The sequence below is a fragment of the Haliotis rufescens genome, unplaced genomic scaffold (genome assembly GCF_023055435.1).
Source record: "Haliotis rufescens isolate VD_foot unplaced genomic scaffold, xgHalRufe1.0.p SCAF_22, whole genome shotgun sequence".
Lineage (NCBI taxonomy): Eukaryota > Metazoa > Mollusca > Gastropoda > Lepetellida > Haliotidae > Haliotis > Haliotis rufescens.
In genome coordinates, this window is record NW_025963913.1 from 4,946,136 (window position 1) to 4,961,512 (window position 15,377).

Here is a 15,377-nt window from a genome sequence, read left to right on the forward strand (position 1 = left end):
TAAATCAGTTGCTACTGGTTACTGTGGTATAATCTATTTTTAAATGATTGTGAAAAGGAATGTAATTAAAATTATAAATAGTAAAACTTATTTCATTTATCCTCCAGATATATTTCGGTTGTCATCCACTTTCTGTGGAGACTGCTGTATGTTCCTGTTCCATTGGTCAGAGTCAGAGTTGTGGCCACATCACAGGTGTTATGTACCAGATAGCAAACTACAAGTGTCTTGGTGTTACTGCCAGAGTTGTGGCCACATCACGGATGTGATGTACCAGATAGCAAACTACATGTGTCTTGGTGTTACTGTCAGAGTCAGAGTTGTGGCCACATCACAGGTGTGATGTACCAGATAGCAAACTACAAGTGTTTTGGTGTTACTGTCAAGGTTGTGGCCACATCACAGGTGTGATGTACCAGATAGCAAACTACAAGTGTCTTGGTGTTACTGCCAGAGTTGTGGCCACATCACAGGTGTGATGTACCAGATAGCAAACTACAAGTGTCTTGGTGTTACTGTCAGAGGTGTGGCCACATCACAGGTGTTATGTACCAGATAGCAAACTACAAGTGTCTTGGTGTTACTGCCAGAGTTGTGGCCACATCACGGATGTGATGTACCAGATAGCAAACTACAAGTGTCTTGGTGTTACTGCCAGAGTTGTGGCCACATCACGGATGTGATGTACCAGATAGCAAACTACATGTGTCTTGGTGTTACTGTCAGAGTCAGAGTTGTGGCCACATCACAGGTGTGATGTACCAGATAGCAAACTACAAGTGTTTTGGTGTTACTGTCAAGGTTGTGGCCACATCACAGGTGTGATGTACCAGATAGCAAACTACAAGTGTCTTGGTGTTACTGCCAGAGTTGTGGCCACATCACAGGTGTGATGTACCAGATAGCAAACTACAAGTGTCTTGGTGTTACTGTCAGAGGTGTGGCCACATCACAGGTGTTATGTACCAGATAGCAAACTACAAGTGTCTTGGTGTTACTGCCAGAGTTGTGGCCACATCACGGATGTGATGTACCAGATAGCAAACTACAAGTGTCTTGGTGTTACTGCCAGAGTTGTGGCCACATCACGGATGTGATGTACCAGATAGCAAACTACATGTGTCTTGGTGTTACTGTCAGAGTCAGAGTTGTGGCCACATCACAGGTGTGATGTACCAGATAGCAAACTACAAGTGTCTTGGTGTTACTGCCAGAGTTGTGGCCACATCACAGGTGTGATGTACCAGATAGCAAACTACATGTGTCTTGGTGTTACTGCCAGAGTCAGGGTTGTGGCCACATCACAGGTGTTATGTACCAGATAGCAAACTACAAGTGTCTTGGTGTTACTGTCAGAGTCAGAGTTGTGGCCACATCACAGGTGTGATGTACCAGATAGCAAACTACAAGTGTCTTGGTGTTACTGTCAGAGTTGTGGCCACATCACAGGTGTTATGTACCAGATAGCAAACTACATGTGTCTTGGTGTTACTGCCAGAGTCAGGGTTGTGGCCACATCACAGGTGTTATGTACCAGATAGCAAACTACAAGTGTCTTGGTGTTACTGCCAGAGTCAGGGTTGTGGCCACATCACAGGTGTGATGTACCAGATAGCAAACTACAAGTGTCTTGGTGTTACTGTCAGAGTTGTGGCCACATCACGGATGTGATGTACCAGATAGCAAACTACAAGTGTCTTGGTGTTACTGCCAGAGTCAGGGTTGTGGCCACATCACAGGTGTGATGTACCAGATAGCAAACTACAAGTGTCTTGGTGTTACTGTCAGAGTTGTGGCCACATCACAGGTGTGATGTACCAGATAGCAAACTACAAGTGTCTTGGTGTTACTGCCAGAGTCAGGGTTGTGGCCACATCACAGGTGTGATGTACCAGATAGCAAACTACAAGTGTCTTGGTGTTACTGTCAGAGTTGTGGCCACATCACAGGTGTTATGTACCAGATAGCAATCTACAAGTGTCTTGGTGTTACTGTCAGAGTTGTGGCCACATCACAGGTGTGATGTACCAGATAGCAAACTACATGTGTCTTGGTGTTACTGCCAGAGTCAGGGTTGTGATCACATCACAGGTGTTATGTACCAGATAGCAAACTACATGTGTCTTGGTGTTACTGCCATTCCAGATGATGTCTGCAAAACTTCACTTCCCCGAACCTGGCATCTTCCAAGAGGAGAAAAAATTAAGGGAGCTCAGTCAGATGATATAGTTGTTCAAGGGTATGACACTGAGAACCCTACTCGTGTCACTGAAGGTGTCCATTCTAACCTCTACAATCCTTTGCAATCACCTCTACCACCAATCCAAAACTTAGTTGTTTCACTAAGGGACATTAGGCCGAATCTGTTACTTCTGACAGTCTCTGTACCAAATTCTAAGTCTGAAGTGTTAACAAAATTTGGCATGTTTCCAAAAGGGAGTGTGTTATCGTATCAGCAAGGACTTACAAAGGGTACCATTATAAATGATGATAGTCACACAACCTTTCCAGACTTTCCACTCAAAAACAGTATTGGTCCCTCAAGTATTCCAACAGATCACAGTGATTCACAAACAGTCAACCTAGAAGCTCTCTCTGTGACTATTGATCAAAGTATTGAGATTGAGAAATCAACTCGGACACAGTCATCGCTTCCCAAGTGGCGCAAAGTCAGACAATCCAGATTAACTGCATCTGTTGCTGGTGCAATAATAAAGAAAAAGAGAGGTAAATTTAAACATTTTTTGATTATTTGTATAGGTTGTCATGTCAATGTGCTTAGGAGAAAAATTGAACAATGACTAACAGATAAACAGGAATCATCCTGATCTTTATTCATAACTAAATACTCTTGCTTTCAGGATTTGATAACTATGCCACCTTCTTAAAAACTGGAAAGAAGATCATGACAGCGCCAATGAGACATGGTCGGGCATGTGAGCCAACTGCAGCCCAAACCTATGCTGATGTGAGAATAATAAATTTCTACCTTGATTACACAAACATATAATTTCTAACAAGTTCTGTAATCCTAGAAATACTTCAGTAGATGATTGTAGCAACTTGTTTCCATTTTCCCCCCACCCAAATGTCTTATGACACAGATTCCATTTCTAAATTGACATGTGTTGAAAATGTGAAAATTCTACTAATGTTTTTATCAAATATCACCAGGTTAATGCTAACAAATATCCTTTTTTGTGTGTGTTTTCAAATGCAGGATACAAGTGTGAATATGTTCAGGTGTGGTGTGGTTATCAGCCCAATCTGTCCCTGGCTTGGAGCATCACCTGATAGAAAAATCTACAATCCTAGTCGAAACCCACCCTATGGCTTACTGGAAATAAAATGTCCAACTATTCCCAAATCAAGATTAGAATACTTGCATGTGTCTGACGGTGAGTTTCAACATAAAACAAACCACAACGTCTACTACCAAATACAGATGCAGACGGCTGTAACTGGCCTGACATGGTGTGATTTGTTTGTGTGGCACGAGGACTATCATCATTTAGAAACTCTTTATTTCAACCAACATGACTGGGATACAAAAAGCAAGACAAAATTGGATGATTTTTTCTTCAAATATTTTCTTAACTGAACTGTCAATTTCAATATTGACAAAATGGCAACTGAAAAGCAATTTTACCTGAATGGACTTGATACCCACCTGCGGAATATTAGAAATTATTGTAAATACTCTTTTACTGTACTATTAAATTGATTTATTGTTGATTTTTTTCAGTTATTCTATAGCATAGTTACTAAAACCTTTTGAAGAGAACATGATATCAGATCAAAATTACAGGATTCAGTATCATACAGCAATACAATTAACCCACATAAATAACAAACACATGAAGTACAATAAATACACATTTATTTTTAATTTGTGTATTTACAACAGTGTAATAACAATAGACACATTTGCACTAGGAAAGCACTGTATATTAATTACTGATAAATAACAATATAATTTTCAGGATACAAATTGCAATTACTTCTCAGAGTGTATTTTGTGTACAAATTTTAGAAAATTGAAAAATGTCAGCTTAAATATTAATCACAATTGTTTTACCCAGGGGAGATAACTTTCATCAGCATATAACTTCTCAGACTTTTCCTTTCATCCATGATTAAGAAATGGTAAGCAATAAAAGCAAAACGTATGGACCCAGCTTACCAATGTATCGCAAAACAAAGCAGGCCAAACATTCATGTGTAAACATAGTCACTGTTTTGAAATACAAAATAACTGACAATAAAGAGCATTAATAGCATTAATAGACAAGCATCGTAAAGGGCTTGAAGATCTGAAATTACATGTCATGTACAGCTGGCATAATGCAGTATTTCATCTTCATAAGCCCATTATTATTCATAATTAAACTTTGTTAACTGCAAATAGCAGAAAAATTGCTGACATTAAGCAACAATTCACTCACACAATAGCTCAAGTGACAGTCAAGTTTGATTCTACAATACATAATTTGCTGAAACACAGTATGAGCACATGTAATAATACTTCATAGCAATTGTTTGTCTGTGATACAAAATATAAAATCCGCCATACATTCGTCTTGATCAGATAAATTACAATTACAACTGGTTTCATTGGCCTGTTACTATAAGTGAAAATATCAACAATTCATAGTTAATCACAGGTTGTCTCCCCTTACACCACATTATCATCTCTTTCCTATAAATGAAATTTCAAATACAAAAGGTGGAATTATCTATTTTATGAAGCTGAAATTGAACAACACGTACGTTACATATCAAACAAAGTTATTGTGACATTTTCATTAACATGATTAATACTCATCTAACCCATGTATTACAACAGTTATCTCAGACTTTATATTACAGAAGAAATTCATTTACATTTATATGTCTACCTTTTTTTGTACAAGTACCCCTGAGCAAGGTATTACTCATACTTTGGGTGATATTCAATGAGTACAAGTGTACATGTACCAGCTACTCAATATCACATGAACAAAATGTTGGTGAAACTGCTGTTAAAACAATCAGATATCAACATTTGATGTTCAAGGCTAAGAGATGTAACATGCTGGATATTGCTTGTCTCACTTGGCTATAAGGGGCCTTCTAAACAGAGATAGTAAGTTTACTCCACTCCACAGCTGATTTATTGACCCAGCCATTGATAAGGGAACTGTACCATTTAGTAGATGGTACTCTTTTACTCGTTTGATATGCCTTGCACTGTGGATCCTATGACTGGAAATTTGTTGATTTTCTTCAATTTCGGTTTGCTCAAACTGACCAGCAGAACTCAAGAAATGAGGAGTATTTATTGACACACCAGTTCCTTCCAATAGCTTCCCTATACGAAAACCCTTGTCACCCATGATGACACACTCTAGCTCAAGCAATCCCAACAGTCCACTCAGTTTGGTGATTTCAATGTCAGACACACAACCTGAGAACATGGCAGATACAAAGGTTAATGCCCCATGAGGAGCAACACCCACCAGGCCTTTCCATGTATTCCTACTCTTGTAATGAGAATACATTTGGGAACCTAAATGTACAGAGGAGGGTCTCTCGGTATACATTTCTGTGCAGTCAATGATGACTCGAGTTCTAGGGTATAATAATCGGAAGTCTTCAGGCAGGAGGCCAAATGTTTATGCTACCGAAAACAAAATAGAGATAACTGCACCAAGTCAAAGCCCTTCTGCTTATGGTAGAGACATAACAATTGAACCTAACAGATAAACCTACTTCACTTGAACCCAGCTTAATTCTGACAAGAAACATGAATAACTCATCAAATAATGGAATAGAGTGAGAATTGTTTGGTTTTGGAAGACAGGATTCACCTTGATAATACATACCTCTCATGTTAGATGCTTTAGGTTTGATAAAATAAAATAAATGCTTGCAATGTTTGAAATGATGGAAATCCTGTGTAATGTTCCAGCAATTTATCATCATACATGAATTTACGAACTCCGAACTTTTCAAGTTCAAGTTGTCTGTTTAGTTTTTCAATCTTGTCATCCTTTTCCTTGAGTTGCCTCTCTTGTTCACATAGTTTTTCATTGAGTTGGTCTATGTAGCCTTGTGGTCAGAGACCATTGCATCACATTCTGCTTCACTGTAACACACCAATTATGATGGATCACTATTACTTCTTAAACACACAAATAACAATAAATATGTTTCTGGAATTACAAATAAGGCAAAATTAATTTAATATGATTGTCATTCTTACTATATCTTTGATGGTGACTGTGGTGGGTTCCTTGTGGGAGTTTCCTCAGGTGGTGAAATTTTCTGAATCTCTTGATCAACATCATCTGAAATACATATTTGAAAAGTAAATATATTTCTGTTATGGTCACTTACTTGCCCTATGATATTTCCTATATTGCTGAAGCAGTGGTCACTGGTCAGTGTCATTACAGGGTATTTCGTAAAGTTTTTTTATTACCTACATGTGTGTCATATGTACTTGAAATATTACGAAGACTTGCAGCAAATCTTATTTCACTGATATACAGACTGGTTACAATTAACATTACCTTACCTCTATGGCATGAGTGTCTCCAAGAGGGTGGCTTCCTGCCAGCAGCCCCACTGTTCACAGTCCGCTGAAACACTGAGGGAACAGCACCTGGCTACAAAGTCGTACTGTTAGGTGTCCATTTGAAGTCATCCTTCATGAAATGATTGCTGCACACAACTGTGTTTGTGGTTATCTTTGAATAAAAATATAAGATAGTAAACACATGTTATAGATGTATCTAGTGAAAATATCAATGTCTTCAATATGTAGATATATCAGGCCTCAAAGTTGCGACAAAACGGTCGCAAATTCCACCTTAATTTCAAATTTCTACTGTCTAAAATGCAGAGGTAGCCAAATGACAACCTTGAAAAATATATTGTGGCAACTAAATTCTATTGCTTCACATTTGAAGTCAAAAAAATAGATTAAAGCTGATTGTGGAAAACATGTCTGCTGGTAATTGTTCTTATGTATAATTCCTCTATAGTCGACTATGAACAGAAATACATAAATATTAATGGAATTAGTATTTTATTTTAGTTTGATAAGCAAGGATACACCTAAATAGTCTTGTAACATAAATTGCATCATGGTTTGAGTCACCAATAACAAAAATCAAGTACAGTTTCCACTAATATACAATTCCAAGACTAGTGCTATGACTTGTACATATTAAAATAGTTATTTGATAAAAGATAATTTCAAATGTTTTTGGCTACCTACAATATTGGCTTGACTTCTTGATTTTACAACTGGCTACCTGGAAAAAAATGTTTGTAGACATATGGCTACTTGGTAAAAAAATAAACTTTGAGGCCTGTACATAATGTCCTTTACTATTATACAAACTATACTTAATTAAGTTAATATAAAACCTTCATTTCAATAAAAAATCATTTATTAGGTCTAGGCTTTTTGTAAAGTTCTGAGCCATTTCAGCCTCCTTTCCTCACTCCCTTTACACCGCCGTGATATTACTGGAATATTGCTAAAAGCGGCGTAAAACCATACTCACTCACTCACTCACTCCCTTTACAAACTCCTGATTAATTTTCTAATTCTGTCCACTTACATAAATTACAAATGGTTAGAAGCTGGTGACAGTAATACATCCGAAAATCCATGTTATCTCGCATCATATTTTATATTTACCAAAGGCTTAAATGTCTATGTAGCTACTAGGCGTACCTAGTACTTACAGTTCACTTGGCCTAACACAAATAGGATTTTTCTACCAACACTGGCCTAAACATTACACAGGTCTAGACCACCTACACATACTCGTCAGAATAGGCATTTCTCCACATTTACTTGTATGACATGTTGGCAAACTACTGAAAAACGAATTTCATTATGTTTTAAGTCAGCTTATAGACTATATAAAATAACATGTCTTTGGGTGGATGAATGTAATTTTGCTCTTGAATATTGAACAGTTTGAATATGTTTCGCGATGTCTATGTGACATACCGCATTTCCTCTATTAGACGCCGGCCTCTAATAGAAGCCGGGTCAATTGTTCAGTGCAAAAAAAATGAAGCCGGGCCTCTTATAGACGCCGGGTCAATCAAATGATACAATTAATGATCCCTTTTGGGGACCTAAATTACATAATGAGGACTCCCTTTCTCTTCCGGTAACTCCACGTGTGTCGGAAAACGGTCCTCGATCCGATATGTCACGAGTGCAACTCGTATAGAGTGTCACGATTCAAGTACGGACTTCGAGAATTGATTAAGATATATCTACGGATATCTACGAACAGAAAAAAATCTCCATTTCGTGACGATTCGGGACATTCTTGGTCATAGTGAAATGGGGGTATTAATAGAAGCCGGGCCTCTAATTGACGCCGGGTCGAAGGCTATTCCGAAATAAATAGAAGCCCGGGCGTCTAATAGAGGAAATACGGTATCATTATTAGGCCTAGTAATTACTTACTGTGAATGACTTTCTAGGATCTCTGCGTATTTTCGCCAAACACTGCCTTCGTACGGTCTTATCCATAGGAATTCGGTGGGAAGACACTGTAAAGTCCCCGTGGGCATCACTTCTACACAGCAGTAATCTTTCCTTATCGAGGTCGCCATTTCCAGGGAGTGACTGCCTACGTTAGCCTCGTTTTCGATTTGACCTCGAGGTCATGCATATTGGCTAAGAATGGTCTATAAAGTGTGCTCAGAGACTTTGAGAAAGACTTTAAAACAGTGAGAAACAACAAACAAGTTACTAAGCAGTGGCATTTTAATATCACATTTATTGCAATTCATTATCATCGGTTTAATGTTGCATTTAAATATATATTAATTTCAGTACTGGACTGTTAAAAACGTGTGTTTGTCAGAAAAAGAGGGATGTAATATATGTTGTGAAGCACTCCTAAAGTACCCATGTTAGTCCTATTATCCCCACAATCATAATACGTGTAAGGGGAGACCACTCCGAATAAAGTGACAGCCACGTGTCTTCATTACTAGACATTACAGTATGCACACCAATATTGTGCTGAAAGTGTATTTTGCTATTCAGATATTGTCCTACGTTTGTCCTAGAGTTAAATTCATCTGGGAAATCTGGTCAGTCAATGGCGATGAATGGGCAGTGATTTTACCGAGAGGGTAACGAAGGCGTTACGCGCTGGGAAGGAGCTTGTGTACTCGTAGTCAAAGGGAAACCACTCTGCTCTCTATATGAATTAATTGCCCTTGACAGGAAAAGGTCACGGTCATTGTGATGGAATGCAAAAACACTGCTCGTGTTACAACAGAAATACACAAAAAAGGTATTTTGTTCCAGGTACATTTTGTATGGAATGATTGTTAACCCCTCATCTGTTGTCAACTCGTTGTGTTGTTAGACATTAGTCATAATCGTTGTTTGGACATGCAAGGTTTTGTTCCCAGAAATATATACAGTAGAACCAATAATATAGGGGTCAAACGATACAGCAAGGTCACTATACGATACGTATCACGATACGTATTAGGTCACGATACGATACGTATCGCGATACCCATATTTAGGTCAAATCGCGTGGAAACTCGATATTTCAGAGCAAGCCCAAAAGGTAACAGTTGCAGCAGACACATGTTCGAAGCCGCTATGTTTGTGAGTGAACTTTAAAGCCTAACTTCAAAACATCTGCGATACTTAACTGGCAAAAAACACTGGGAGTTATTAAACGAGTGGTAAGTTTAGCAAGACAGTGTATCGTCTAAGCTGATTCCTTTGAGCGTCGTCAACTTGCGCCAAGCTACATTGTGATATTGGAGACGGGGCCCAGCTTAGTGTGTCTTGTATCGATATAAACTGGTTCCACTGTTGGTACGCGACGCAAGTTTAGTTTTGGTAGACAGGACCCCAGTCTAGTATCGACACAGAATATATAACGTTTAGTGTATCGTATCGTCGCATGATAACTAACGGTGCACCATGTATTCAAGGTATAACAGATTTCCCAGTCGTGATCAATCTTGTCATTCCGGTAAAGGATATCATTTGTGACAATTATTCCAGCACAAGAAGGTTACGGAAAGGGGCAGTTTACGGAAAGCAGCGAGAAGCGGCGATCGCTGATGGATCTCCATGGAGACCATTGCCACTTCCGTTATTCACAAACGACGCCATTTTGGTTGTTGCTGCTGCACTTTGTTTCCACGTCTGTGTTTACATTTTGCTCTTTATCCCGCACGTATCGAACGTTCTTCACGATGTATGCCACTGTTGCTTTGGTTTATCATCAAGGTATCTAATAGTGTTTTCAGTGTTTACCTATGTTTGCTTTTTATCTTGATTTCAAAGCTTACATATTGATAACTTTTGACCGATTGTATTCCCAACTTGAATCTGTCCTAAACATTTGGTAAGAATAAAAGTGAAAAAAAATGACAGACAAACTCACTAGCAGATGGGACATTTCATGTACGTCGCCGGTCCCTCGTATATGTTTATGTACTTTGTGTTTTACAGTTGATCTTTTGTGAAGTGAATTTGTATGGCGGTAATTAAAATAATCACTGTCAAAGTATCATGATATATGATCAAAGTAACAATAGATCTATGTTTCCCCTTTCCTTCCCATGGCAATGGGATCCACAAAGTGAAACATGATTTGTGTATGTTTTCATATGTGGTGTCAAGGGGAGGGACTTGTGAAGTATAGGTCTCTCTTGTCCCAAAATGTCCAGTGACCATTTTACCTAAACCAAACTTCCTGGCACAGAACCCTGGAACGTTGGCATAATTTGCTTAATCTCCTTAAAAAACACACAGGAATCATGTTTCAATAACCAAAGTCTATGTTATAGTCTACACAATGAGGATGGATGATGTTGTTTTATTATTTTATTTATTCCATTATAGCTCAGGATGATCTTCACAGGTTTAGGACCTACCAGGCCCCCGTCACCCAAAAGACTCTTCCTGTCCCTGATCCTGTAGGTCATCGTTAGGTTCAAGTTGTTTGAATGTGTCCTATTAGAAAAAAAAGTCTAAAATAACTTCCGTTTCCCTATACATGACCTTTTCACAAACGACTGTTATCACCACTATTTGTTAGTGATTGAAAAACACATGCTCATGACCAGGGCTCGATTTAACAAAAATGGGGCACAAGTGCCACCTGATATTGAAAAATGCAGTCTATATTTTTTATCTATACTTGCTCCCAGTGCATGTCAAAATTTTACAACTTTGTTACTGACTTACTAAAAAAGCTTTATACTTAAATCTTTGAACTCAATAAACTTTTTGTACCATACTACATCACATTCCCAGTGTTTTGAGTAATTTGACATTGTCCTTTGTGCTTTTCATCATGAATCTTATCAGGTCAGTCTTATGATAAAAACAAGAATGCAAATGAATATGTGGGATGTATAAGTGATTCCATTCAAAGTGATCTTGTCAGTGAAGAGGTTCTGTTAGGAGTGCAATCGGTTAAGTCTAGTGAAAAATGGTTGAGATGTCAACTTGCATCAGGTGCAAGCTATATCAAGTTCCTAAATCGTGCCCTGACTCTCATGATACTGTCGCAATCGTACAAATACAGATTTTCTGTGATTATAGAAATGTTTTTGTCGCATTTCTCTGTGTTAGTCGGTAGGCGGTATATCTTCACTTGCTATTTGTTTAAATATCCAGATAAAGTAGGTGCAAAATGGTCGACCTTTTCATGTTTGTTTCATACACGCTAAACTGGGGATTGATACTTATTTCAATTATTTAAGGACATCTATTTCCTCTCTATAAGCGCACCAGTGTCTTCACCATCACTGTCAACCCCCTCTCATCCCAGCCCGAACCCCAGACCTCCCTCCCTGCCCTCAGAGCCCGCCCTCAAGTTGTGGAGATAGATCTTGGTGAAGAATCCAAGCAGCCCCAGTCGTGCTCGGCCGTCCTTGTGTCCTGTGTGAAATACATGTTCCAGAGTTTCTTCACGGAGAGATAGACTTTGGATTTGTTTGCTGTGCCAATGTTGTGTGAACTACTAGTTTTAGGACCTTTCGGATGAACCATTTGGACTATTTTGGACTATTTTTGATAACATACACTTTGTTTCATACATGAATTAAAATTTATATAATATTCTGCTTAAAATGTATGTGATAAACGCTGTTGCTTGAAGAACGTGTCTTGTACATTCATGTTTTCTGCATTCCTTTTTATGAAAACTGAAAGCGAGAGATGGCTTCATAGGCGGCCCATGCCAAATTGTCGCTAAAACTAACCTATCGTTATTTTAAGAGTTTGTAAAATGGGGATTGGGTAGATGAAATGTTGCTTGATTTTTAAGGATTTGTTCACTATGTCAGCGCAGAAAAATCAAAACATCAAAACCTCGAAGGAGGTCGAGCTCCCGCCCAAAGACTCCACGCCAAGCAGTCGCTGCAGCTAAGCAGTCGTTATTTAAGAGATCATTACAATGAGGATCGGATGGTTACACGGTCGGAACTCCTAATTGAAATAACTCATGTTTTCCATGCTGCAATTATCTCTTACAGAGCCCGAGATTGAAATGTGAACGTTGAACTAACACGTATCATGCCTGTTGGTAAACACAAATCTTGCTGAGTGAATCTGAACAGCTATTATTGATGGAAAATATCAGTTAAAAAATGGATAAAAGCTTAATTAATTATGTTTTGTTACCTCACCAAAATATTCCAAGATCGTAATGATTCAAGTATACAAGTTACAGTTATCACAAGTCGCATGTGATTTCTCGTCCCTATAAAATATTACAGTTTACAGATTTTTTGATCCGGGGGGTCCAAGGTCATTCCGACCGTCACAGTCAAGGGCTTTTACCTACCAATGTCTACAGGATCGTTCTAGAATCGATCCTATATGATTATTAAGTATTCCTATGCTTTAATTACTTATATCGCATTTCGACAGCTCTAGGAGATGTGGCGTCCTCGGCATTCATTCTGGGTCACGCGACTTCCGGGATGTATTCATTACATTACATGGATCCAGTTCTGGTTTCAGCCAACTTCGTACACTTTCAAGTTTCAAAGTTTATTGTACAATTTCATTATTTTAACAGTTCAGATATATCAATCGTGGGAGGGATACAGACAAGTACCGGATTCCAGAGCCACGATGTGACAGACAATGACGAGCGACTGATGTTTCCAGTACAGTTGACAGCCGGTATCATGTCCGGCGATCTCGGGATATTGTACAAGATTTTTCAGTTCAGTGATTTATTAATAAAGTCGTTATTGAACCTAACCTCCTTATTGTGTGATCCTTCTGTGTTTCCACAGTTTCGACGTTCGCAACTTTTAGATCTTTGTGATGTATTTTCGCGAAACCTCGTCTCCAAGCTCTGGTATTTATTTTGTCACACTTTATAAACTAGTAGCAGCAATCATTTATTTTCGTAGTTAATCCACTAGAAAATATCGACCAGTCTAAAAGCTAAACACAGGATATTCCCAACGACAGTTACCGGCTTTACGATTGAATCAGTCAAGGACGTGTATCTGTCAATTCAATGCAGGGAAACAATACAAAGAGGTCTCTATATAAACACCCAGCTTCAATGAAATGAACATTTGAACGGAAGAGACTTTGCATTGTCCGTGGGAAGTAGTGCCATATAATCTAGGCCATCTGTTAGATAGTCCAGTATGTTTTTTTGTTAAGTTTTCACATTTCGAATCGAGAACTTTGTCAACCTTTTTTTGAAAGTGTTGTCGTCCGTTTGAAACTAGTGGCGTATAGCTAGAGAAAGCTGCATTCTGAATGGCTTATGTCGACTTGTTAGTCCTTTCATTGGTCAAAGTTCGCGAAAGGTCGTTCTGTTATGACCCGCAATAAGATGTCCCCAGACCTTTGTTTACAGTAGCGAGAACTAAGATCTGATTTTAATGAGATTGGGGTGTGGTGCTGACAAACCTGGAAATATATCAGGACGAATCTGGGATTGGAGCCCACGATGTTGGGTTTCTGGTATGCATTTCTCTACAGTGAACTGCGGCGCCTTAGACAACTGGGTCACCTGTGTCTCCCTTCTGGTGAAGAAAGAGCTGAAATGTTTATCTTTAACATTGCTGAAGTTGAAGAGGTTGACAAGTTCATAGACATAGACATAGATGTATTTCAGTAATGTAAGGCCACTGGCCCATTCTACATTTCAATAAGTTGGAGTTTGTTTTTTCAAGCATGCTGGTATAATAGCAGTTGGTACAATATGTTTCAAACGTTCAAGAATACTGTTCACATTAATACGGTATTATCATTAATAATACGTCAATGTGACAACTTATAACAGTATTAATTTAACAAAGATAATTGACAATTTTCCATTGAAATATCATCAATAGACATTCTACCAAGTTGATAGTTCTAATGAAAATTGGAATCTCAGAAAGTTTGAATTCAATACATAATATAACTATTCTTACCACATGCAGATACGTGTAGGATATGTGTTTCTTTCCTCATAAATATATTCCAAGTAATGTTCTTACACATATATCAGACAATAGTGATTATACGTCAACATGATTACACGTAAAATTAGTTAGCAGAAATTCTGCAATGTAATCGCACAAGGCCTTATTATGGAAGGGTATTAGTGTCACAGTCTAAACAAAAATATCATCTACGTAAATGATACTGATGATGATACTGCTTTCATCTATGTATCAATATTTTCTCGACTAATCGACGCGGTCAGTTATATATAACCACTGGCTTAATTAATGAATAATAAATATTTAATTAATAATGACCCATTTGTTTCACCCGTCTTTACTGAGGTATTATCTACTCATTGTATAAAGTAAACTTTATTTCAATATGTCGAAGTTACTGGAGAATAACACACGCCACACTCTTTTACAACCGTAATAAAGAGAGGAGAGCACAAAATGTTCTCCAAACTACAAACAAATAAACAGCTATAGGCCACTATTCAAAATTTAAGCGAAATTATATATTAACCATAACATGATTAAAACTGGGGGAATATTTTGATCCTCGTGATTTCTCCATGACGGAAATTAGGGTTAAGAGGTAAACCGTGAAATGAAGGGGTTAGACTCACTCAAACTATAAACCTATATCAAACCAATACTCGTCATTATCCTTTAAAGCACTGAAGGTACAATTCTGCAGTTTGTGTTTTTTCTTAAACGGTAATAGTTTGACACGTTGAAAACAACAACCAACATGCTTCCAAACATTTAAATAAATTAACAGTATTTAAGTAATCACCTTAATTTAAAATATATATGTTTGTATCTAACTGGTATTGCAACTTCACCAGGCAATATCACTGTCTGAGAAACGATACGTTCGATTATAACATCACATACGGGGA

General features: G+C 38.1%; 2 protein-coding genes and 1 long non-coding RNA gene across 3 annotated transcripts; all 3 read left to right on the forward strand.

The window, feature by feature from the left end:
* The first annotated feature begins 2,153 nt into the window (after window positions 1-2,153).
* Window positions 2,154-3,782, forward strand: LOC124136371. Its single transcript, XM_048401373.1, has 3 exons — window positions 2,154-2,727; window positions 2,862-2,968; window positions 3,221-3,782. Exons 1-3 carry the CDS (start codon window positions 2,424-2,426, stop codon window positions 3,599-3,601), a joined length of 792 nt encoding a protein of 263 aa, XP_048257330.1. The 5' UTR covers window positions 2,154-2,423; the 3' UTR covers window positions 3,602-3,782.
* A 5,350-nt stretch (window positions 3,783-9,132) lies between these two features.
* On the forward strand, window positions 9,133-13,277 carry LOC124136297. Its single transcript, XR_007222706.1, has 2 exons — window positions 9,133-9,323; window positions 13,092-13,277. It is a non-coding gene; the product is annotated as an uncharacterized LOC124136297 (long non-coding RNA).
* LOC124136296 lies at window positions 9,330-13,277 on the forward strand. The gene is made up of 3 exons (XM_046502180.2): window positions 9,330-10,285; window positions 10,904-10,977; window positions 11,793-13,277. The coding sequence occupies exons 1-3, from the start codon at window positions 10,117-10,119 to the stop codon at window positions 11,988-11,990; spliced, it is 441 nt and encodes a 146-aa protein (XP_046358136.2). The 5' UTR covers window positions 9,330-10,116; the 3' UTR covers window positions 11,991-13,277.
* Window positions 13,278-15,377: the final 2,100 nt, after the last annotated feature.

Excerpts from the sequence above, each read along its gene's own strand:
- LOC124136371 (XM_048401373.1), top strand. The coding sequence starts at position 2,424 with ATGTTTCCAAAAGGGAGTGTGTTATCGTATCAGCAAGGACTTACAAAG. Across the intron at positions 2,728-2,861 it reads AATAATAAAGAAAAAGAGAG|GATTTGATAACTATGCCACC; the intron begins GTAAATTTAAAC and ends TCTTGCTTTCAG. Across the intron at positions 2,969-3,220 it reads CAGCCCAAACCTATGCTGAT|GATACAAGTGTGAATATGTT; the intron begins GTGAGAATAATA and ends TTTCAAATGCAG.
- LOC124136296 (XM_046502180.2), top strand. The coding sequence starts at position 10,117 with ATGGATCTCCATGGAGACCATTGCCACTTCCGTTATTCACAAACGACG. Across the intron at positions 10,286-10,903 it reads TGCTTTGGTTTATCATCAAG|CTCAGGATGATCTTCACAGG; the intron begins GTATCTAATAGT and ends ATTCCATTATAG. Across the intron at positions 10,978-11,792 it reads CTCTTCCTGTCCCTGATCCT|CGCACCAGTGTCTTCACCAT; the intron begins GTAGGTCATCGT and ends CCTCTCTATAAG.